This window comes from Thalassophryne amazonica, chromosome 1 (assembly GCF_902500255.1).
Source record: "Thalassophryne amazonica chromosome 1, fThaAma1.1, whole genome shotgun sequence".
Classification (NCBI taxonomy): domain Eukaryota; kingdom Metazoa; phylum Chordata; class Actinopteri; order Batrachoidiformes; family Batrachoididae; genus Thalassophryne; species Thalassophryne amazonica.
The window spans coordinates 123,682,461-123,700,696 of NC_047103.1; the positions used below are offsets into that span (position 1 = coordinate 123,682,461).

General features: G+C 41.7%; 1 protein-coding gene across 1 annotated transcript in view; it reads left to right on the forward strand.

Moving 5' to 3' along the window:
- kpnb3 (karyopherin (importin) beta 3) overlaps positions 1-18,236 on the forward strand; it is an 87,298-nt gene that overhangs the window by 10,466 nt on the left and 58,596 nt on the right. The window contains exons 3-6 of the mRNA XM_034174039.1: positions 2,776-2,968; positions 3,302-3,404; positions 11,542-11,638; positions 11,737-11,841. Coding sequence (XP_034029930.1) covers positions 2,776-2,968; positions 3,302-3,404; positions 11,542-11,638; positions 11,737-11,841 — 498 coding nt within the window. The remainder of the gene's footprint in view (positions 1-2,775; positions 2,969-3,301; positions 3,405-11,541; positions 11,639-11,736; positions 11,842-18,236) is intronic.

Here is an 18,236-nt window from a genome sequence, read left to right on the forward strand (position 1 = left end):
CAATTAATGCACAAAGTGAAAAATAAAGAAGTGCTATCTAGAATTCAAGAATATTTTAGTGAGAGAGAAGGAAAATATAATTTACGGGGCTTGTATCATTTTAAAATTGCTGGCGATCGGACCACCAGGAAAGGCTTGTCTCCAGGTGTGGCCCTAGATTACGGAATAACCTGACAGATGAACTCAAACGATGTCCAAATATCAATGTTTAAAAATCAATATAAAAAATGTTTTCAAAATATGTATCTAATGAAGTACGATGAGTTTTGTCAGTTGTAATTGTAACTCACTAACATTAATTTGCGTATGTGCGTGTATGTATATCTATGTATATATATGTATGTGTATATATGTAATTATGTATGTAGGTGTATGTTGGTGTGTGTATACATGTATACTAAATATGTATGTAGACAAACACAGTGTTCACTTGATATGTTTATGATAATGGGATTTGAGTTTGTGTTGTTAAATGTTTGTAGCATGGCCCAAGCAGAGGGTCACCCCTTAGTCTGGTCTGCTTGAGGTTTCTTCTTCAATACATCAGAGGGAGTTTTTCCTTACCACTGTTGCCTGTGTGCTTGTTCTAGGGGTAGGTAGTGTGTGTGGGTGGACGTTTATAAGCTTTGCTTCTGTTCACCCCCTTTTTGGTCACACATGTCACTGTGGAATTGTCTTGTATATCAGTTTTTGTTATTGACAGTTGTGTGCCAAATTATTTTTTTTAACTATATGGATTTGAATGACGTGCGATTACACCAATCATGCTTAAACCCTCGTGCGCATGCGTGAGTTTGTTCACGCGTGTCGGTGACGTCATTTCCCTGTGGGCAGGCCTTGAGTGAGATGTGGTCCCGCCCTCTCGGCTGAATTCCTTTGTTTCACACGCTGTTCGAGACGGCGCGCGTTGCTTTATCAACATTTTTTCTGGACCTGTGAGGAATATCCGAGTGGACACTATTCGAGAAATTAAGCTGGTTTTCGGTGAAAAGTTTAACAGCTGATGAGAGATTATGGGGTGTTTGTCGGTGTAAGGACTTCCCACGCAGCGGGACGTCGTGCAGGGCTTCCAGGCGCCGTCGCCAGCCTGTTTCGACCTGAAAACATCCTAATTTAAGGCTTAATTCACCCAGGACGTCGTGAGAGAACAGAGAAGATTCAGAAGAGGCCGGCATGAGGACTTTATGCGGACATTCCACTGTTTAAGGACATTTTGTAATGAAAGACGTGCGCGCAAATTCGCTGAGTTTAACAGCTTGGGCATGTTCCAACTTGCCCGTTAAGGTTTCCAACGGAGGTGTTTTTCCTGTCGCGACCCCCCGCGGTCGGGTCCGGCCCGACATGCGACTCTGCCCGCATGTTCTTTCATTACAAAATGTCCGTTAACAATGGAATGTCCGAATAAACTCCTCATGCCGACTTCTTCTGAAAGTTCTCTGTTCTCTGATGACTTACTGGGTCAACAGAGCCTGAAATGTGGAAGTTTTCAACTTGAAATGGCGAGACGCTGTCGCCTCGAAGCGCAGATCGCCGTCAGGTGCCGTGGGCCGTCCTTACGGTGACACAACCAGACCAAAATCTCTCATCAGCCGTTAAAATTTTTACCGAAAACCAGCTGAATTGATCGAATGGTGTCCACTCAGTTGTGCCTTACAGTTTTGAAAAAATTTTGATCAAAGAAAGCAGCAGTCTCTGAGCCATTGCTAAACAATTGAAAAAATCAACGAGAGGGTGGGTGACTCCTCACTCAAGACTGCGCACAGGCGAATGACGTAACCGACAGGTGTGAAAAAACTCTCGCATGCCCACGAGGGTTCAAGCATGTCTGATGTAATCACACGTGATTCAAATCCATATGGTTTTTGAAAAAAATAAGGTCGGATACTTTTCTAATAGACCTTGTAAGTTCAAATAAATGACATTAAATATAACATAATCATGAAATACGAAGTTTGCATCATATTTAACTTGTTAAATTGGCTCAAGGTGTGGCTCTCTTGTAATGAATTTGGTGCTTGTTAGGTGGAAAGCGGTCCTCCAGCCTTGACAGCTACATGCAACAAGCTAGTATAGTGGGCATAACTTGTAGTTCAGTAGTCCTTCAGTGCTGATTTATACTTATAAAGTTACTTATTTCCAGTTGTATGCATGGAGCCCAAAAGGTAGTTCAGTTTCTTGCTTTGTTTTTTTTTTTTTTTTTTTACTGCCAGCTGTTCTGTCTTGGGGAGAGAGAATCACGCAATGACTCATGTCATTCCTTAGGCTTCAAAAGATATACCTGTTTTCCTTTTCTGTGGAAAGAAGGCTGCGTATGTCAACCGCATTCTAAGCGGCTTTTGAACTGAGACAGCAAGAGTTGTGCTGCTAACTGTCTGTGGCTAGTATTTGCATCCTTGGAAGGATGCACCTGCTGAATTGGATATGGCCTCTGTCTGACAACAGAATCAGACAACAGTCCCTTCCACACTATAGTGTTCTTTCTGGCTACTCAAAGCGACTGTATAATGTAGTTTCTATGAGTTTGTCATTTTTGAGTGTTGTCGTCTTTGTGTTTTGCAGCAACATGGTCCTAGAGAAAACATTTTCTCACGGTGCTCTTGTACATGATTTAAATGTCAAAGCCATCTTGAACATGTGTTCAAAGGCCTATTTTATCATTAAAATATTACTTTGTTATTCAATTGGTTCACTTCTAGTAGAAGGTTATAAAATGCAGGGACACTGTTGTGGAAAGGTCAACATGATAATGACACTACAAGTATGTTGTGTTATTAGGTCAAACAGATGGCAGCTGTGCTGCTCCGGCGGCTGCTGTCGTCATCCTTTGAGGATATCTACCCAGGACTGACCCTGGAGATGCAGACAGCCATTAAGTCAGAGCTTCTGACCAGCATCCAACAACAGTCATCATCAAATATCCGCAAGAAGGTCTGCGACATAGCTGCTGAGTTATCCCGCAACCTTATTGGTAAAATTCTTGACTTTTTTAAAAGTTATTTTTTTGTCCCCCCCCCTTAGCGGGAAGTGTTCTGAAACTTGTGTGTAGCCTAAAGTAGGATATATTAAACCTTTCCTTTTCAAATAATGAAGTATCTTTTTAGTGGCCACACACAGCTTTCTTCTTGTTGGTACTGTGTAAATTAAGCTTGACTGTAAAATATAAAGGGCTCAGATGTAAAAGCTATTGAACTGGATATGAGTGGGTTCACTTTTGTCAGGGATCTAACAAATGTCTTGTGTATATAACTGATAATCCTCATTGTGTCCGATCTTCGTTTTTGATTTTTGGGCTTTAACGTAGATGATGATGGGAACAACCAGTGGCCCGAGGTGCTTAAGTTTCTCTTCGAATCCGTCAACTCTGACAACGTTGGTCTGCAAGAAGCTGCTCTGCACATATTCTGGTGAGCACCTCTTCAATCTATTGCTCATTTTTACAGGGGTGTCCCTATCATTTTAAATATATGGACTTGTCATTGTTTAAAATGTCTTCATTCAGGAGTTTATGAACACAATATCAAAGTGTAAGCATATCAAAACTATAAAGCAAAAGTTAAATTTTGTCCCCAATATTCTGAATAACAAAATGCTGCAATGTGTTTTTTCTGCTGCCTTTTAAAAGCATTTCAGGCCTATTCCTGTTCTGCTTTTTAGCAGAATAGTATCTAAAGATAAAGCCAATATCACACACCGTCTGAATTTTCTTTATCACATTCTTACTGAAAAAATAGACCCCACTTCACCATCCAGATATGTCCCTTGTAACTTGACACTGATATTAAAATAATTGAGGCACTTGCCTCCAGAATAGAAGTAACTCTTAAAATCCACCCTGACACATCATTCAGTTGAGGGAGGGTGGTCATTTATACACTCATGGATACAAGACAGTGATTGTTCTTGGGGTTGTCAAGTGTGGCTCTTCCTCATTGATTTCCTGAAGACAAATTGATCAATGTTCTCTCTGTTGTGTATAGATCAGAAGTAAGCATATCGGTGATGGAAGTTTTCCGGGAATTCCCATAAATCCAGTGTGTTATACTTGCGCTGTGAATGTTTACAGGTTATTTTTGATAGTGTATGTCAGAATCCATTAATGTTTCACTCCCAAACAATTGGTGGTGGTAATGCACCATGTTGGTTTGCTAAGAAGATTACTCATGACCATGCTTTGGCTGAAAAGGCTGAAACATTGACTTCTGAGTTTGCTCAGATTAAGTCCTTACTTCTGAATGTACAACCTAGGGACGCTGTAACAGTTCCTACTGTCCCTAATGAGGCTGATCAGACCAGTGTACTTACTCAGTAGGAAGAAGATGCCATGTTTATTGCTGCGACTGATTCCTTGTACATGACAAGTGATACCACTGTGTGGAGGATCAAGATGAGAGGGGGCTCTCTCCAAGCCATTCATTGGTGGGCTTTCACACCTCTGAGGCAGAGTCCCTGCTGCAAACCGGACCTGGACTATCCTTTGTCAAGCAAGCTATTCAGATGGCTTTATCCAGGCTCGGGGTCAACAATCCCCCTGCGGAAACCACCGCTTCAAGTGCCTTTTTCAAAGTCACTCAGAACCTTGAGTTCAATGTTCCAGCTTCACAACCATACATGGAGGAACTCCACCGATGTTGGGCAGACAACAAATCATTGACCCATCTATCGCGGGACTGCAGAGCCCTTAGCTCTGTGTGATTCAGCTCAGAATGGTCTGAACCGTATGCCCTTCGTTGACTGCATTATTGTGAACCTGTTTGTGGCTCCGGCTGATGTTGCTCGGCTGGATGCCCATTGCCTACGACCTCAGTGTAGTGTGACTGATGACCTCTTCGCTAAGAGTTATGACATAGCTGCTCGCATTGGTCGTTTAGGCAACTCACTGTCCCATTTAGCCCTTGCCCTCTCAAAGTCTTTGAGGGAGGCAGAGGTTGATGCTACTCAGTCTTAGTAATGCCTCACTCCAAACTTTTGCTAATATGTCCAGAGAGCTTGGCAGACTGATGTTGACCCTTAACATCACTAGATGTCAGGTGTGGCTTGCGCAGTCCCCCCCTGTCCGAATCCTGCAGAGGTACACTCTGTTCACTGCCGGTTCTTCCAGGCCGAGTATTTGGACCTGCAGCCCAACAAACTTTGGAGCGTACTGTTGAGGCTAGTAAATCTCAACTACAGTTTGTTAACCTACACCAGACTTCCAGGCCTCAGCCAGTCAGACGTGCTACAGCTTTTCACTCTACATCCAGGCTCCTGCCTACTTCCAGAGCTGCACGTGCTTTTGCAGTTGAGGGCCAGCTCTCCCAGCGACCTACCTTTCGGGAGCCTACGGGTAGGGCTGTCACGATTAGGAATTTCTGGAGACGATTGTCAGACAAATAATTGCGATTGACGAATGTTTTTATATTCTGCTATCGTAGTATAATTACACACCTCTGGAAGAACGTTTGGCTTCTGTGAGTGGAGAAACTGGGAATAGTGCAACATTTTTATTTTTATCTTCATTTTACATACAGTCCCAACTTTTTCTGAAATTGTTTCTCCTCATCAGTCACGTTTTGTGCTTAAACACTACATTAAGCTCAAGATTGAACAAATAAGTCCCTTCGGCTGCTCCCTTGTTTGCACTCGGGGTTGCCACAGCAAATCCAAGGTGGATCTGCATGTTGAATTGGCACAGATTTTTTTACGCCGGATGCCCTTCCTGATGCAACTCCACATCACATGGAGAAATGTGGCAGGGGTGGGATTTGAACCGGGAACCTTCTGCACTGAAACCAAGCGCACTAACCACTTGGCCACCACCCCTGGAAAATCAGAGCTGTTAAAGTTCAGAGTTCTTAATAGGGTCTCAGTGAAAACTGCCTTTCTACTTGCAATACCTTCGGCTAAGCAGGTGGGAGAGCTCCATGCTCTGTCGGTTGCTGAGGACTGTTTGCGATGGAATTCTGACGGATCTGGGATTACGTTGTTGTCCTAATCTGTCCTTTTTGCCCAAGAGAACTTCAACCTTTCATGTTAACCAGCCAGTTTCCTTGGCTGTATATGCCCCGCGTTCTGATCCAGGATTATCTGTCTCAGGTTCCCTGTGTCTTGTCCGAATGTTGAAGCGGTACATTAGTGCGACTGCTGGGATTCAGAAAACGGATGCCCTGTTTGTGTGTTACGGTGATCACAAAAGACTCTGCTGTCTCAAAGCAGCGACTTTCACATTGGGTCGTGGATGCCATTTTACAAGTTTACAAATCCAGGGGTCTTCAGCATCCTGAAGTTACGTGCCATTCTACCAGAGGGGTGTCCACCTCCTGGGCTGCACTGAGAGGTGTTCCTTTTGCCTCGTGTCGCTCTGCTGCTCGCTCTTCCCCAAACTGTCATAATTGTCACCATTTGTTTTATTATACATCTCTGTAGTTAATAAATAAAATAATCTTCACAGAGAATTCGTGCATGCACGTGAAAGAAAAAAAAAAACTCTGCATCGGGGCTGCTGCTCGCTCTTCCCCCAAAAACTGTCATAATTATGTTGATAAACCAGTCACCATTTGTTTTATTATACATCTCTGTAGTTAATAAATAAAATAATATTCACAGACAATTCGCTCGTGCGCGCACGTGAAAGAAAAAATAAACTCCGCTGCCCCTGCTGCTCGCTCTTCCCCCAAAAACTGTCATAATTATGAAATAAAGGACAAAGGGGACATAAGTCCTGCTCATAGGTTGGCTGCCAGAGACAGGACATGTTCACATCCAACTCAAACTCCAGACATCTCCACCTCACTACATATCGAGTCCCTGATTGGTCATCGCGGCGCGACGATGAAAAATTCAGATTTTTCAACTTGGGGAAGAGGGCAACGCTACATGACGTGACGCAATATCGCGCCACAAACGCACCAATCGCTCAAAATCGCTTCATTCGTGTCCGTGTTGTGTGGCTTGGCGCCACAACGCGTCCTTCCATAGGGATTACATGGCAACCTGTCGCTTGCGTCGCGCCCGGTGTGAACGCGGTTTTTGAGTTATATTTGTGCTGCTGCTACGTGGGCTTCATCTTGTACCTTCGCCTGCTATTAGACTGAATGTGGCCGCTCCTCCTGCGGTGACTTCGGCCGTGTTTTCAGCCTCCACTCCTCACTGCTGATGCTAGGTGAGAGTGAGTCTTCGTGACCTTGTTGGTATTAAGTCATCCAGGTGCTAAGCTCCCTCTTCTGGCGGTCAGTAGGAATGAAATAGAACAAGAGTTATGAATGTAACTAAGGTTCTGTGAATTCCGGATGACCGCCAGAGTTGCTTGTCACTCAGTCTTGTGAGTTCATTCCGAAAAGAAGCGAGTGCTGGGTACGTTTGGCATATAAAGACAAGCAGTGACGTCACCCAGGTCACATCAATGGCATGACTTTGTTGGTATATATTCTCAACCTCTCTGCTTGCGCACATGTAGTTATCCAGGTGCTAAGCACCGTCCTCTGGTGGTTATCTGGAATTCATAGAACCTTAGTTACATTCATAACTCTCGTTTTAAACCATAGCTGTGTATAATTATGGGCGTGTTTACTTTGAGTGACAACAGCAAAGCCTAGCATCTGACTTGGGTCAAGTCTCACTGTAGGGCCATAGGGCCACTCAATGCAGTGGCTAACTATTGTGGAGGCCTGTCTGTTTTTAGCATTATGACATACCTGGAATAATATGGCTTGTGTGGTGAAATTCCCTAACTGATCTAAGATATCTCTGCTGCAATATTTGTACGAGGGCAATTTCTCCTCATATTCAATCCTATTTCCGTTTGACTACGCCCCTGGTCTCACAATCTGTGAGCTGGAAGAATGGAAAACTTGTGTATTCATGTGGAAAGCACTACCTGATTGACAGGTAAGTAGTGATGTCAGTCTGACACCAAAGCTCCGATCCTCACTTCATACTCGGAAGTTGCGTTCTCTTTGAACCACTGCTTTAAAGCTTGTCTCGCGGCAGAGCATATGACGTAAGCGAGGACGTATGAAGCAGTGACTGATTCAGTCCAGAATGAATTGCTTCATATCGCGAGATGAGTCATTGATGCGAGACTTGCTTCAGGAAGCTTCTGTGCGCCAAAACACACCTTAAAGGCACCCGTCACAACAAACGTGGGTTGCAAAGATCGGATGATCCTCTGGTGTCCTGAATGACCACAGAAATGTTTACCCACATTTATTATTGTTGGCTAAACAATATTTATGCATACCAGCCTCATCTGTTACTTGTGAACGTGTTTTTTTTCAAAAGCTGGAGAAGTTGTCAGCAAAAAAGAAATTGCCTGAGTCCAAAAACAGTGGAAAAGCTCTTATTCCTCAATAAAAACCTCTGAATTCTCATCCCCAAATTTCATGACAGTCTGTTACACAAACACAACCCACTTTCCCTGCACCTTTTTTGTGTCCTAAATAACAATCTGAATTCCCATCCCCAAAATTCATGACTGTCTTGAGTTACAAAAGCACAGCCCACCTTCCCTGCACATACTTTGTTTCCTAAAGCACACCTTCTCTCAATTCCAGATACTAGTCAACATATGTCTACTGAATCATCTGAACATATTTTGACAGTGTTGTCTAGTATTTCACCACTAGATGTCACTGAAATGAAACTTTGAATGAATGAACCCATGTTCAATACAACTGGCAAAGTGGTTCAATACTGCTTTATTGCTTCATTTGAGCATCACTACAGGTAAGGTTGGCGCTTTTAGCTCATGCTATCCTCAGAGCTTTTTTGGGGGGGGGGTCCGTCAAACTGTTAATTTTTTTTAACTCACTGCAGGTGTGCTACTGTGGTCTTTAGTTGCACAGAGTATGAAAGAAAAGCAAAGTGGAAAAATGTTTAGAAACTCACCACAGGCATGCTGCTCCTTTTCCTTGCGTTGCCACCGTGTTATGAGGCACAGCCAGACAGTGTTTACAAGTGATCGCAGCTACTGCACAAAATGTGGGCTAACGGCGTGCCATTTCCAACACTGATGTATCATAAATATGGGGATGGGAATACCGGTAGGCGTACTGAACATCTTATATAATGATAATGTGACAGTTTAGCAGTTGTCAGTAGCTTTGTTACTTCCAGTTAATGCACGATTACTGAGGAAAAATAAGCGGCTCATAATTTTTTATGCCCACACCGAAGCAACCAATTAGAATCACCAAGCAGTCATCATAAATGATTTAATATGAACAGAAGCTAGCCTGTTAGCCTGTTTCTCCTGGCATGACCAGCACACAGTTGCTTCAGTATTAGGAATCTCGACACCTGGAGAAGGCAGTTGGACACACTCACATTTCATGTGGCTGCAGTTGTAGGCCACAATACGGTCGTCTCTAAGCCATTGGTTCGTGCAACATCTCCGGGGGCAACTTAATTCTTGATTGATAATATCAAGAATATTATAAACTAACAGAAAATGTTCATCCCCAATCCAAATAAGTGCTCATGAAAGAGAAAAAAATACAAATATTTTGAATGACTTTTGCAACTGTAAATGTTGCGGACAGTCTGTTCACGTGATAAAAATAATCCAATCAGCGATATTGTATTTGATGCTCACAAAGTCGATGACGTAATTTCGATAAATACACCAGTCAACATCACCGTACTGTCACCATGCTATCACGTTTCTGTGACATAAATAAAGGAGAAATCCTGTGCGAAGAAGTTAGCTGCACAGGGTAGGTGTTACATATCATTAAAATAAACTTTAAGATTTATCGATATGCATGATCGTTGATGTCCATTGTAATTGTAAATGTTGTATATGCGACTCGCATTCATATTAAATCTTAACTGCCAAATTGTTCAGTCATGTCACTGTGCACTACCAATTGTAGCAGTCAAGTTTAAAAAAAAAAAAATATATATATATATATATATATATATATATATATATATATATATATATAGTCCTTGTAACACTAACATAAAACTGAAATCCCTATTTCTGTTCATTCCAGTGGCAGTGTGAAGTTATGCCAAATGGTCAGTTTTGTACATCGCTTTGTAAATATTAAATTGATTATAAAAAAAATAGTACCAACTGCATCTCACATAAGTTACATGCGTTAAGAAAGGATGATCACTTCAAGTTACATTTCACTTGTTGGAACCTGGTTAGACTGAATTATTTTGTTATTGTTATAAATATGTAAGTGATGTGTGCTTGTGATTTCTACTAAATTACTGTCATGGTATTTATTTTTGTCATTCAGTAGACATGAATACTGTCTTCCCATTAGCTAAAACCATTTTAGAGCAATGAACAATATTTTTGAATGTACTCGTCTAATTTGGTGGCTATTTACTGGTATACATTATGTACATGATTTGACATCCAGCCAACTATCCCTTATTATTATTATTATTATTATTACTACTAGTATTTTTAATTGTATTTTATTTTAATTGTCAAATTAAACTTGTCCACTTGAGGCCAGCAACAATCTCTCTCCCATATTACCTGTCATTGCATGTAATGTAGACAGATGTATTTTAATTGAAATGCTAGATTCATGATGTACAATACATGTAAAACAATTACACATAAATGCTTCTAGAAACTAGAAAATAATGGGCCCGGATTTATGCAGAAATGTTTTACATATATTGTAGAATCATATTCTCCCTGGGATCCCATTCAGTCCCGTCCCTGGGGTTCTGGGTTGTCGTACTGTTCCTGGGGTCTTGCTACCTGTATAAACAAAAGTCAAGTGGTAGTATGAAATAAGCAAAATAAAGGTAGTGATGGTGAAATGTTTTTTCCTCACGGAACGTTAATTTGAACTCTCGTTACCACTTGAGGTATATGATGCCCCCCATCCTGAATTTGCATACAAGATGAGAAAGATTGTGGTAAAATGACAAAAGTACTTAACATATGTACTTAGTGAACATTTCTGCAACATGAAATTGATAAGATATGTATGTTTGTCAATTAGTTATTTACATTGCATTTTCATCAAATACACGTTACAAATTGAGATTCCCCCTCCCAGTAATTAAGAAATAAGAAAACAGTTTGAAATAACAAGAACATTTTCCTATAACAAGTGTACATTAATGCAAGGAAAGCCAAACATTTAACCATCATACAGTTGATGTACCATTCACTACCATGTATTTTCATCAAGTGCATGTTACAAATTCATGTGCACCGTCCCCTATGTGGGGACAATGAAATTTGTGATTTGGGACACATTATATACAAGAATAAACCAGTTTTGAGTTGCCCCCCTTGGTGTTGCACGAAAATGGATTTCTGGGCATATATACATATAACACATGTCCTATGGCCTATGGGTAGATGGTTACTTTCAAGCTGTGGGGATGGACCCATTGTCTGCTTGGGTGATTGTCATGCAGGACCCAAGACAGTTCTGTAGTTTGGATGTAGCGTTGCATGTGACCTGACCTGAATAATTAGGCTTTGTTTTCGATAAACTTTTCAATACAGGCTTCACAATATGATTATCACGATTCATGATATTTCATTACACCCTTACTGATGACTGAGGTTTCTTGTTTCAGGAATTTTCCAGGAATTTTTGGCAACCAGCAGCAGCATTATATGGATGTTATCAAACGCATGTTAGTTCAACGTATGCAAGACCAGACCAACGCGCAGGTAAGTGACTGCTGCACTGCAGTTCATTTCATGACTTTATCCAGTATTGTACTTATGATTTTGACTTTTGATTGATTTTTTTTTTATTATTATTTCAGATTCGTACCCTGGCAGCGCGTGCTGCTGCCTCCTTTGTTTTGTCAAATGAAAGCAACACAGCACTGCTGAAACACTTTGCTGATCTTTTGCCAGGCATTCTGCAGGTGAGATGTAAAACCTCTACTTTACATCCAGCTGGGCTTACATGAACTATTATAACGTAGTGACACAGCTATACTTTCTGAAGTGTTCATACTCTTTCAGAAGTCACTGCTGCACCTTGCTTCCTAAAGGCATAGTAGACATCTCTAACACTAGCCTGTCATTGCAGGTATTAAATGGAATGTGGCTGAGGTCCGGGGAAAAGAGAGATACACTGGCATGTGTATGCATACTCTGAAATAACTGAACACCACATTGCACGCTTTCTTGGCTGTCCACTTTTATGGAAAATTAATAAAATCAGGTAGCCTACTTTGTAATAAATAAAATATGGCTGCAGCTCAGTAACTTCAAAGAGTAAACCTAAAAATAGGCTGGCTTGTATTTTAATGACTAAAATCAATTTCAGTCTGTCACCAGGGAAGGTTTTATGAAATGCCATAAATTGTGCGAAAATCAAACTTAAAATTGACATAATATTGAAGGCAATCTGGTGTGACACGTTGCCCAGCAATTTAAAAAGTGCTGCGGTGTAAGTTTGTCCAACGCTAATTGGGTGGGGGAGTACCACCTTCTTTCTCTCTCACGGTGCTGAAGTGCCTGATGGAGCACTCTGCTGTTAAGATTAACCCTCTGGGGTCCAAGGGCATTTTTTGGACAGTTCACGCCTGGCATTAATGTTTTATTATTGCTGTTAACAGCTCTCCCTGCATACCACAATCAAGTTTTATGTCTTTTTTTTTTCAGGACAACCTGTGCTTTCATAATATATATGCTTTTGTTTCATAAGTGTAATAAAGGTTTACAATCAAAAATAGGCAAGGAAAAAATAAAGCGAAAAATAATTTTCCACACACATTTATTCCAAACACACAGCAAACTATAATAAACTGTTTTGACACTTTATAAAGGTAATTTGAGGTCTTGTGTGAAAGTCTGTACAAAGGTTCAGACAATAAACACAAATGCACATTTTGAACAATATATACAAAATGGTCTATGCGTTTTGTTGTCCATTGATATGGTAAACAGTGCTTTATGCAGAGAAAGCAACAGTTATCCAGTAACATTCACATGCAAACTAGTGGAGCAGTCCTGATAATTACACACTTAGGGGCACGTGAGATTGTCATCAGAGGCTCTCAGTCTGCTCCTGCTTTCACCGATCACTGTGTGTAATGGCGCAGGGCGCACTGAGTATGTACTAAACCCCCTTTCACACCGGGGCTGCTTCCTATTGCGCCATGACGACGCCGAAAAACCGCGCTGTTTGGAGTTAATTGCCGGTTAATTACTGTGTCGGCTTGCGCCTGATGACGTCTCGTTGCGCTGTGAGTTTGGCTGCCAGTTGCTCCCCCTCACTCTAAACTTTAAATAGCCTCATTTTCTGCCTCTCATCCAGTCTGTTTTCTGAACACAGTACACACGTCGCTGCCCTTGGAAGTAGTGAGCTGTTTTTGCTGTCTGTTCTTTCCTTCTTGGACCGCGAGATGCGCGCGTGCACGAACCGTCCTTTAAATATATATAAAATATATATTTCTTTATTTCTTCCGCAGCTTACAACTTATCATGATACAACTTTTAACTTTGTCTTCAAAATCGGTCTTTTGCACTCTCTCCACCTGTATTGCTGCACAGCTCCTGCTCTTAGCTGCTCCACTGGAGTTATCTTCCATGGCTTTAAACACACATCCACTTTCACGCAGTCACCCAAATTTTAACTTTGTGTTTGTCCAATATTGACTGAAATATCATTCTTTTGTGAGCTGGCGTTCTGCCTAAATACTCGTTTGAAGCGTGATGAGTCACTGCGTCAGTGCGCACACACAGCGGAGCTTATGTGATCCATTAACAAGATATTAAATCAACATACTTTTACATACAACAGACATCAACATACAGACATACACTGAACAAAAATATAAACGCAACACTTGGTTTTGCTCCCATTTTGTATGATATGAACTCAAAGATCTAAAACTTTTTCCACATACACAATATCACCATTTCCCTCAAATATTGTTCACAAACCAGTCTAAATCTGTGATAGTGAGCACTTCTTTGCTGAGATAAACCATCCCACCTCACAGGTGTGCCATACCAAGATGCTGATTAGACACCATGATTAGTGCACAGGTGTGCCTTAGACTGTCCACAATAAAAGGCCACTCTGAAAGGTGCAGTTTTGTTTTATGGGGGGGGGGGTATACTAGTCAGTTTCTGGTGTGACCACCATTTGCCTCATGCAGTGCAACACATCTCCTTCGCATAGAGTTGATCAGGTTGTCAATTGTGGCCTGTGGAATGTTGGTCCACTCCTCTTCAATGGCTGTGCGAAGTTGCATGGCCGGCATACTCACCGGACATGTCAAAATACATCCCACATGGAGCAGGAAAGAAAGGAAAAAAAAAAAAAGCGTCCAGATGAAACAGTCCGCTGATTCTAGAAGAGGTGTTTTCAGCATCCAAGGTTTGGCAGAAAATGATTAATCTGCTACAAAATAATTATTTTATACAGAGTCCAGCGCACAGAGCAGGTGGAATTGTGCGCGCAAGAGGAGAGCTGTTCCAAAAATAGCCTCTCAGGTCCTGCGTAGGTGCCAGGCGCACGGATAATGGACTTTTTGCAGACTCGCACCACGCAAATGCCTCTAGGCCGTCGCAGTAATTCGAACACAAACTGCGCCACGCTGTTGTTGCTAAATTTTGAACATCTTGAAATTAGTGCCATGCTCAGAGAGGAGCCTCGTTAACTGAAGATAATGCCTCTAAGAGCCACTCTGAGCCACTATACTGCCACGATAGCTCACGAAACAGACAGGGTGCGTGGCTCCTTCTTCCTTCATTATTCGGTGGGACCGCGGCTTACTAGTATGTACTCATTGGAGCACCCAGAGGGCTTTTCAAACAGGCCAACTAGTAAGGATGTGAATCGTACAACAACTCACGATTCAATTAGATTCCTATTCTTGGGGTGACAATTCGATTCAGAATCGATTTTCGATTCAAAGAGCTCTGAGAAATAGTTATTACTTAAATGTTTAAGAAAATGCAGCTTTACAAGGTTAATCAAGCGATTCTAGATGTAAATTTACTTATCTGCTTTGCTCATTCAGAGTTGGCTGGCAGGTTAGCGAAGCACTGGTCAGTAGTCGGCAGAGACCGCTGCTCCCCTCTTAGCTCTGGGTGATAGCGTAGCATGTGGGCTTGCGGATTTGAAGTGTTTCCGAAGTACTTGACTTTCATTTTGCAGATTCTGCACACTACATAAGTCATGTCAAGCTCCTTACGTAGCAAATAAAATCCAAAATGTGCCCAAACATTTGCCTCAGCAAAGACGGTGCTGGCTGAATTAGCTCTTTGTCCGCCATGCTAAGCTACAGCCACTGAACTCTGCAGAGCACAAGTGTTTGAAGCACGCTGGACCCCCCCCCCCGCGGGGACACTGTAGTACGGAAGCCGTTGCCTGACAAACGGTACACGCAGCGAGTAAGCAAGATTGTTTAAAAAAAGCTTTTAAAAAATTGATTCTTGGACATTTTGGATCAATTCAGAATCGTAATAAATAAGAATCGCGATTCGGACGTGAATCGATCCCCCCCCCGACACCCCTACCAACTAGTAACACATCACTCCTGAAAATGATCTTTGGCTTTTCACGTGAGGTGAATCTGTCCTACGATTGGATTTTGGAAAACCATGTGACGGTGAACCAATTCCGATTAGACACTCACATTGCGCATGTCATCACACAGTTTCTATGAATACAAAGATGGCCGATGGCTGGCTCGAAAGTCTGCGGAGTTAACGTTTCAGCAAAAACTGTTTCTATCTCATATCATTCAAAAGTTCTTTATAATTTAGTAAAGCTTGGTCTTAGCCATCGTATTAGTGCCTTGTGGCAACTCTGTTGTGATTTGGTGGTTGGTTCTCACTGCGGTATTGTATCACTTCCTGTTCCGGAGCACAGCGGTGTTTTGCTGTATCTGTTAGCTGTTTAATCTGCGCAGTTAGATTGATCTAGTTATCTAGATAACGATTTGGTTCCCAGTGTAATCTTCACGTGCCTTAACTAAAACACTCCCTCTGCTGAATCACCTCTAAATTATTTACACATTATTCACTTTGCGTGTTTTTAGGAATCCGCTAGCTTAGCGCAGCTACTAGCTCTTAGCCGATTTAGCATGATGGCTTCTCCTGTCTCTCCCGCACTTTTCTGCTCTGGGTGTGAAATGTTTAGTTATTCCTCGGCCTCCTTTAGCAGTAATGGTACTTGTAATAAGTGTAGCTTATTTGTAGCTTTGGATGCCAGGCTGGGCGAATTGGAGACTCGGCTCCGCACCGTGGAAAATTCTACAGCTAGCCAGGCCCCTGTAGTCGGTGCGGACCAAGGTAGCTTAGCCGCCGTTAGGTCCCCTCTGGCAGATCCCGAGCAGCCGGGAAAGCAGGCTGACTGGGTGACTGTGAGGAGGAAGCGTAGTTCTAAACAGAAGCCCCGTGTACACCGCCAACCCGTTCACATTTCTAACCATTTTTCCCCACTCGGCGACACACCCGCCGAGGATCAAACTCTGGTTATTGGCGACTCTGTTTTGAGAAATGTGAAGTTAGCGACACCAGCAACCATAGTCAATTGTCTTCCGGGGGCCAGAGCAGGCGACATTGAAGTGAGTTTCTCTGTGAATTTTCAGACCTTTTGTCTGACTTAGTGCTTAGCTCAGATAAGATAATTATAGTGGGCGATTTTAACATCCACACAGATGCTGAGAATGACAGCCTCAACACTGCATTTAATCTATTATTAGACTCAATTGGCTTTGCTCAAAATGTAAATGAGTCCACCCACCACTTTAATCATATCTTAGATCTTGTTCTGACTTATGGTATGGAAATAGAAGACTTAACAGTATTCCCTGAAAACTCCCTTCTGTCTGATCATTTCTTAACATTTACATTTAGTCTGATGGACTACCCAGCAGTGGGGAATAAGTTTCATTACACTAGAAGTCTTTCAGAAAGCGCTGTAACTAGGTTTAAGGATATGATTCCTTCTTTATGTTCTCCAATGCCATATACCAACACAGTGCAGAGTAGCTACCTAAACTCTGTAAGTGAGAGAGTATCTCGTCAATAGTTTTACATCCTCATTGAAGACAACTTTGGATGCTGTAGCTCCTCTGAAAAAGAGAGCTTTAAATCAGAAGTGCCTGACTCCGTGGTATAACTCACAAACTCGTAGCTTAAAGCAGATAACCCGTAAATTGGAGAGGAAATGGCGTCTCACTAATTTAGAAGATCTTCATTTAGCCTGGAAAGAGTCTGTTGCTCTATAAAAAAAGCCCTCCGTATAGCTAGGACATCTTTCTACTTATCACTAATTGAAGAAAATAAGAACAACCCCAGGTTTCTTTTCAGCACTGTAGCCAGGCTGACAGAGTCAGAGCTCTATTGAGCTGAGTATTCCATTAACTTTAACTAGTAATGACTTCATGACTTTCTTTGCTAACAAAATTTTAACTATTAGAGAAAAAATTACTCATAACCATCCCAAAGACGTATCGTTATCTTTGGCTTTCAGTGATGCCGGTATTTGGTTAGACTCTTTCTCTGATTGTTCTGTCTGAGTTATTTTCATTAGTTACTTCATCCAAATCATCAACATGTCTATTAGACCCCATTCCTACCAGGCTGCTCAAGGAAGCCCTACCATTATTTAATGCTTCGATCTTAAATATGATCAATCTATCTTTTAGTTGGCTATGTACCACAGGCTTTTAAGGTGGCAGTAATTAAACCATTACTTAAAAAGCCATCACTTGACCCAGCTATCTTAGCTAATTATAGGCCAATCTCCAACCTTCCTTTTCTCTCAAAAATTCTTGAAAGGGTAGTTGTAAAACAGCTAACTGATCATCTGCAGAGGAATGGTCTATTTGAAGAGTTTCAGTCAGGTTTTAGAATTCATCATAGTACAGAAACAGCATTAGTGAAGGTTACAAATGATCTTCTTATGGCCTCAGACAGTGGACTCATCTCTGTGCTTGTTCTGTTAGACCTCAGTGCTGCTTTTGATACTGTTGACCATAAAATTTTATTAGAGATTAGAGCATGCCATAGGTATTAAAGGCACTGCGCTGCGGTGGTTTGAATCATATTTGTCTAATAGATTACAATTTCTTCATGTAAATGGGGAATCTTCTTCACAGACTAAGGTTAATTATGGAGTTCCACAAGGTTCTGTGCTAGGACCAGTTTTATTCACTTTATACATGCTTCCCTTAGGCAGTATTATTAGACGGTATTGCTTAAATTTTCATTGTTACGCAGATGATACCCAGCTTTATCTATCCATGAAGCCAGAGGACACACACCAATTAGCTAAACTGCAGGATTGTCT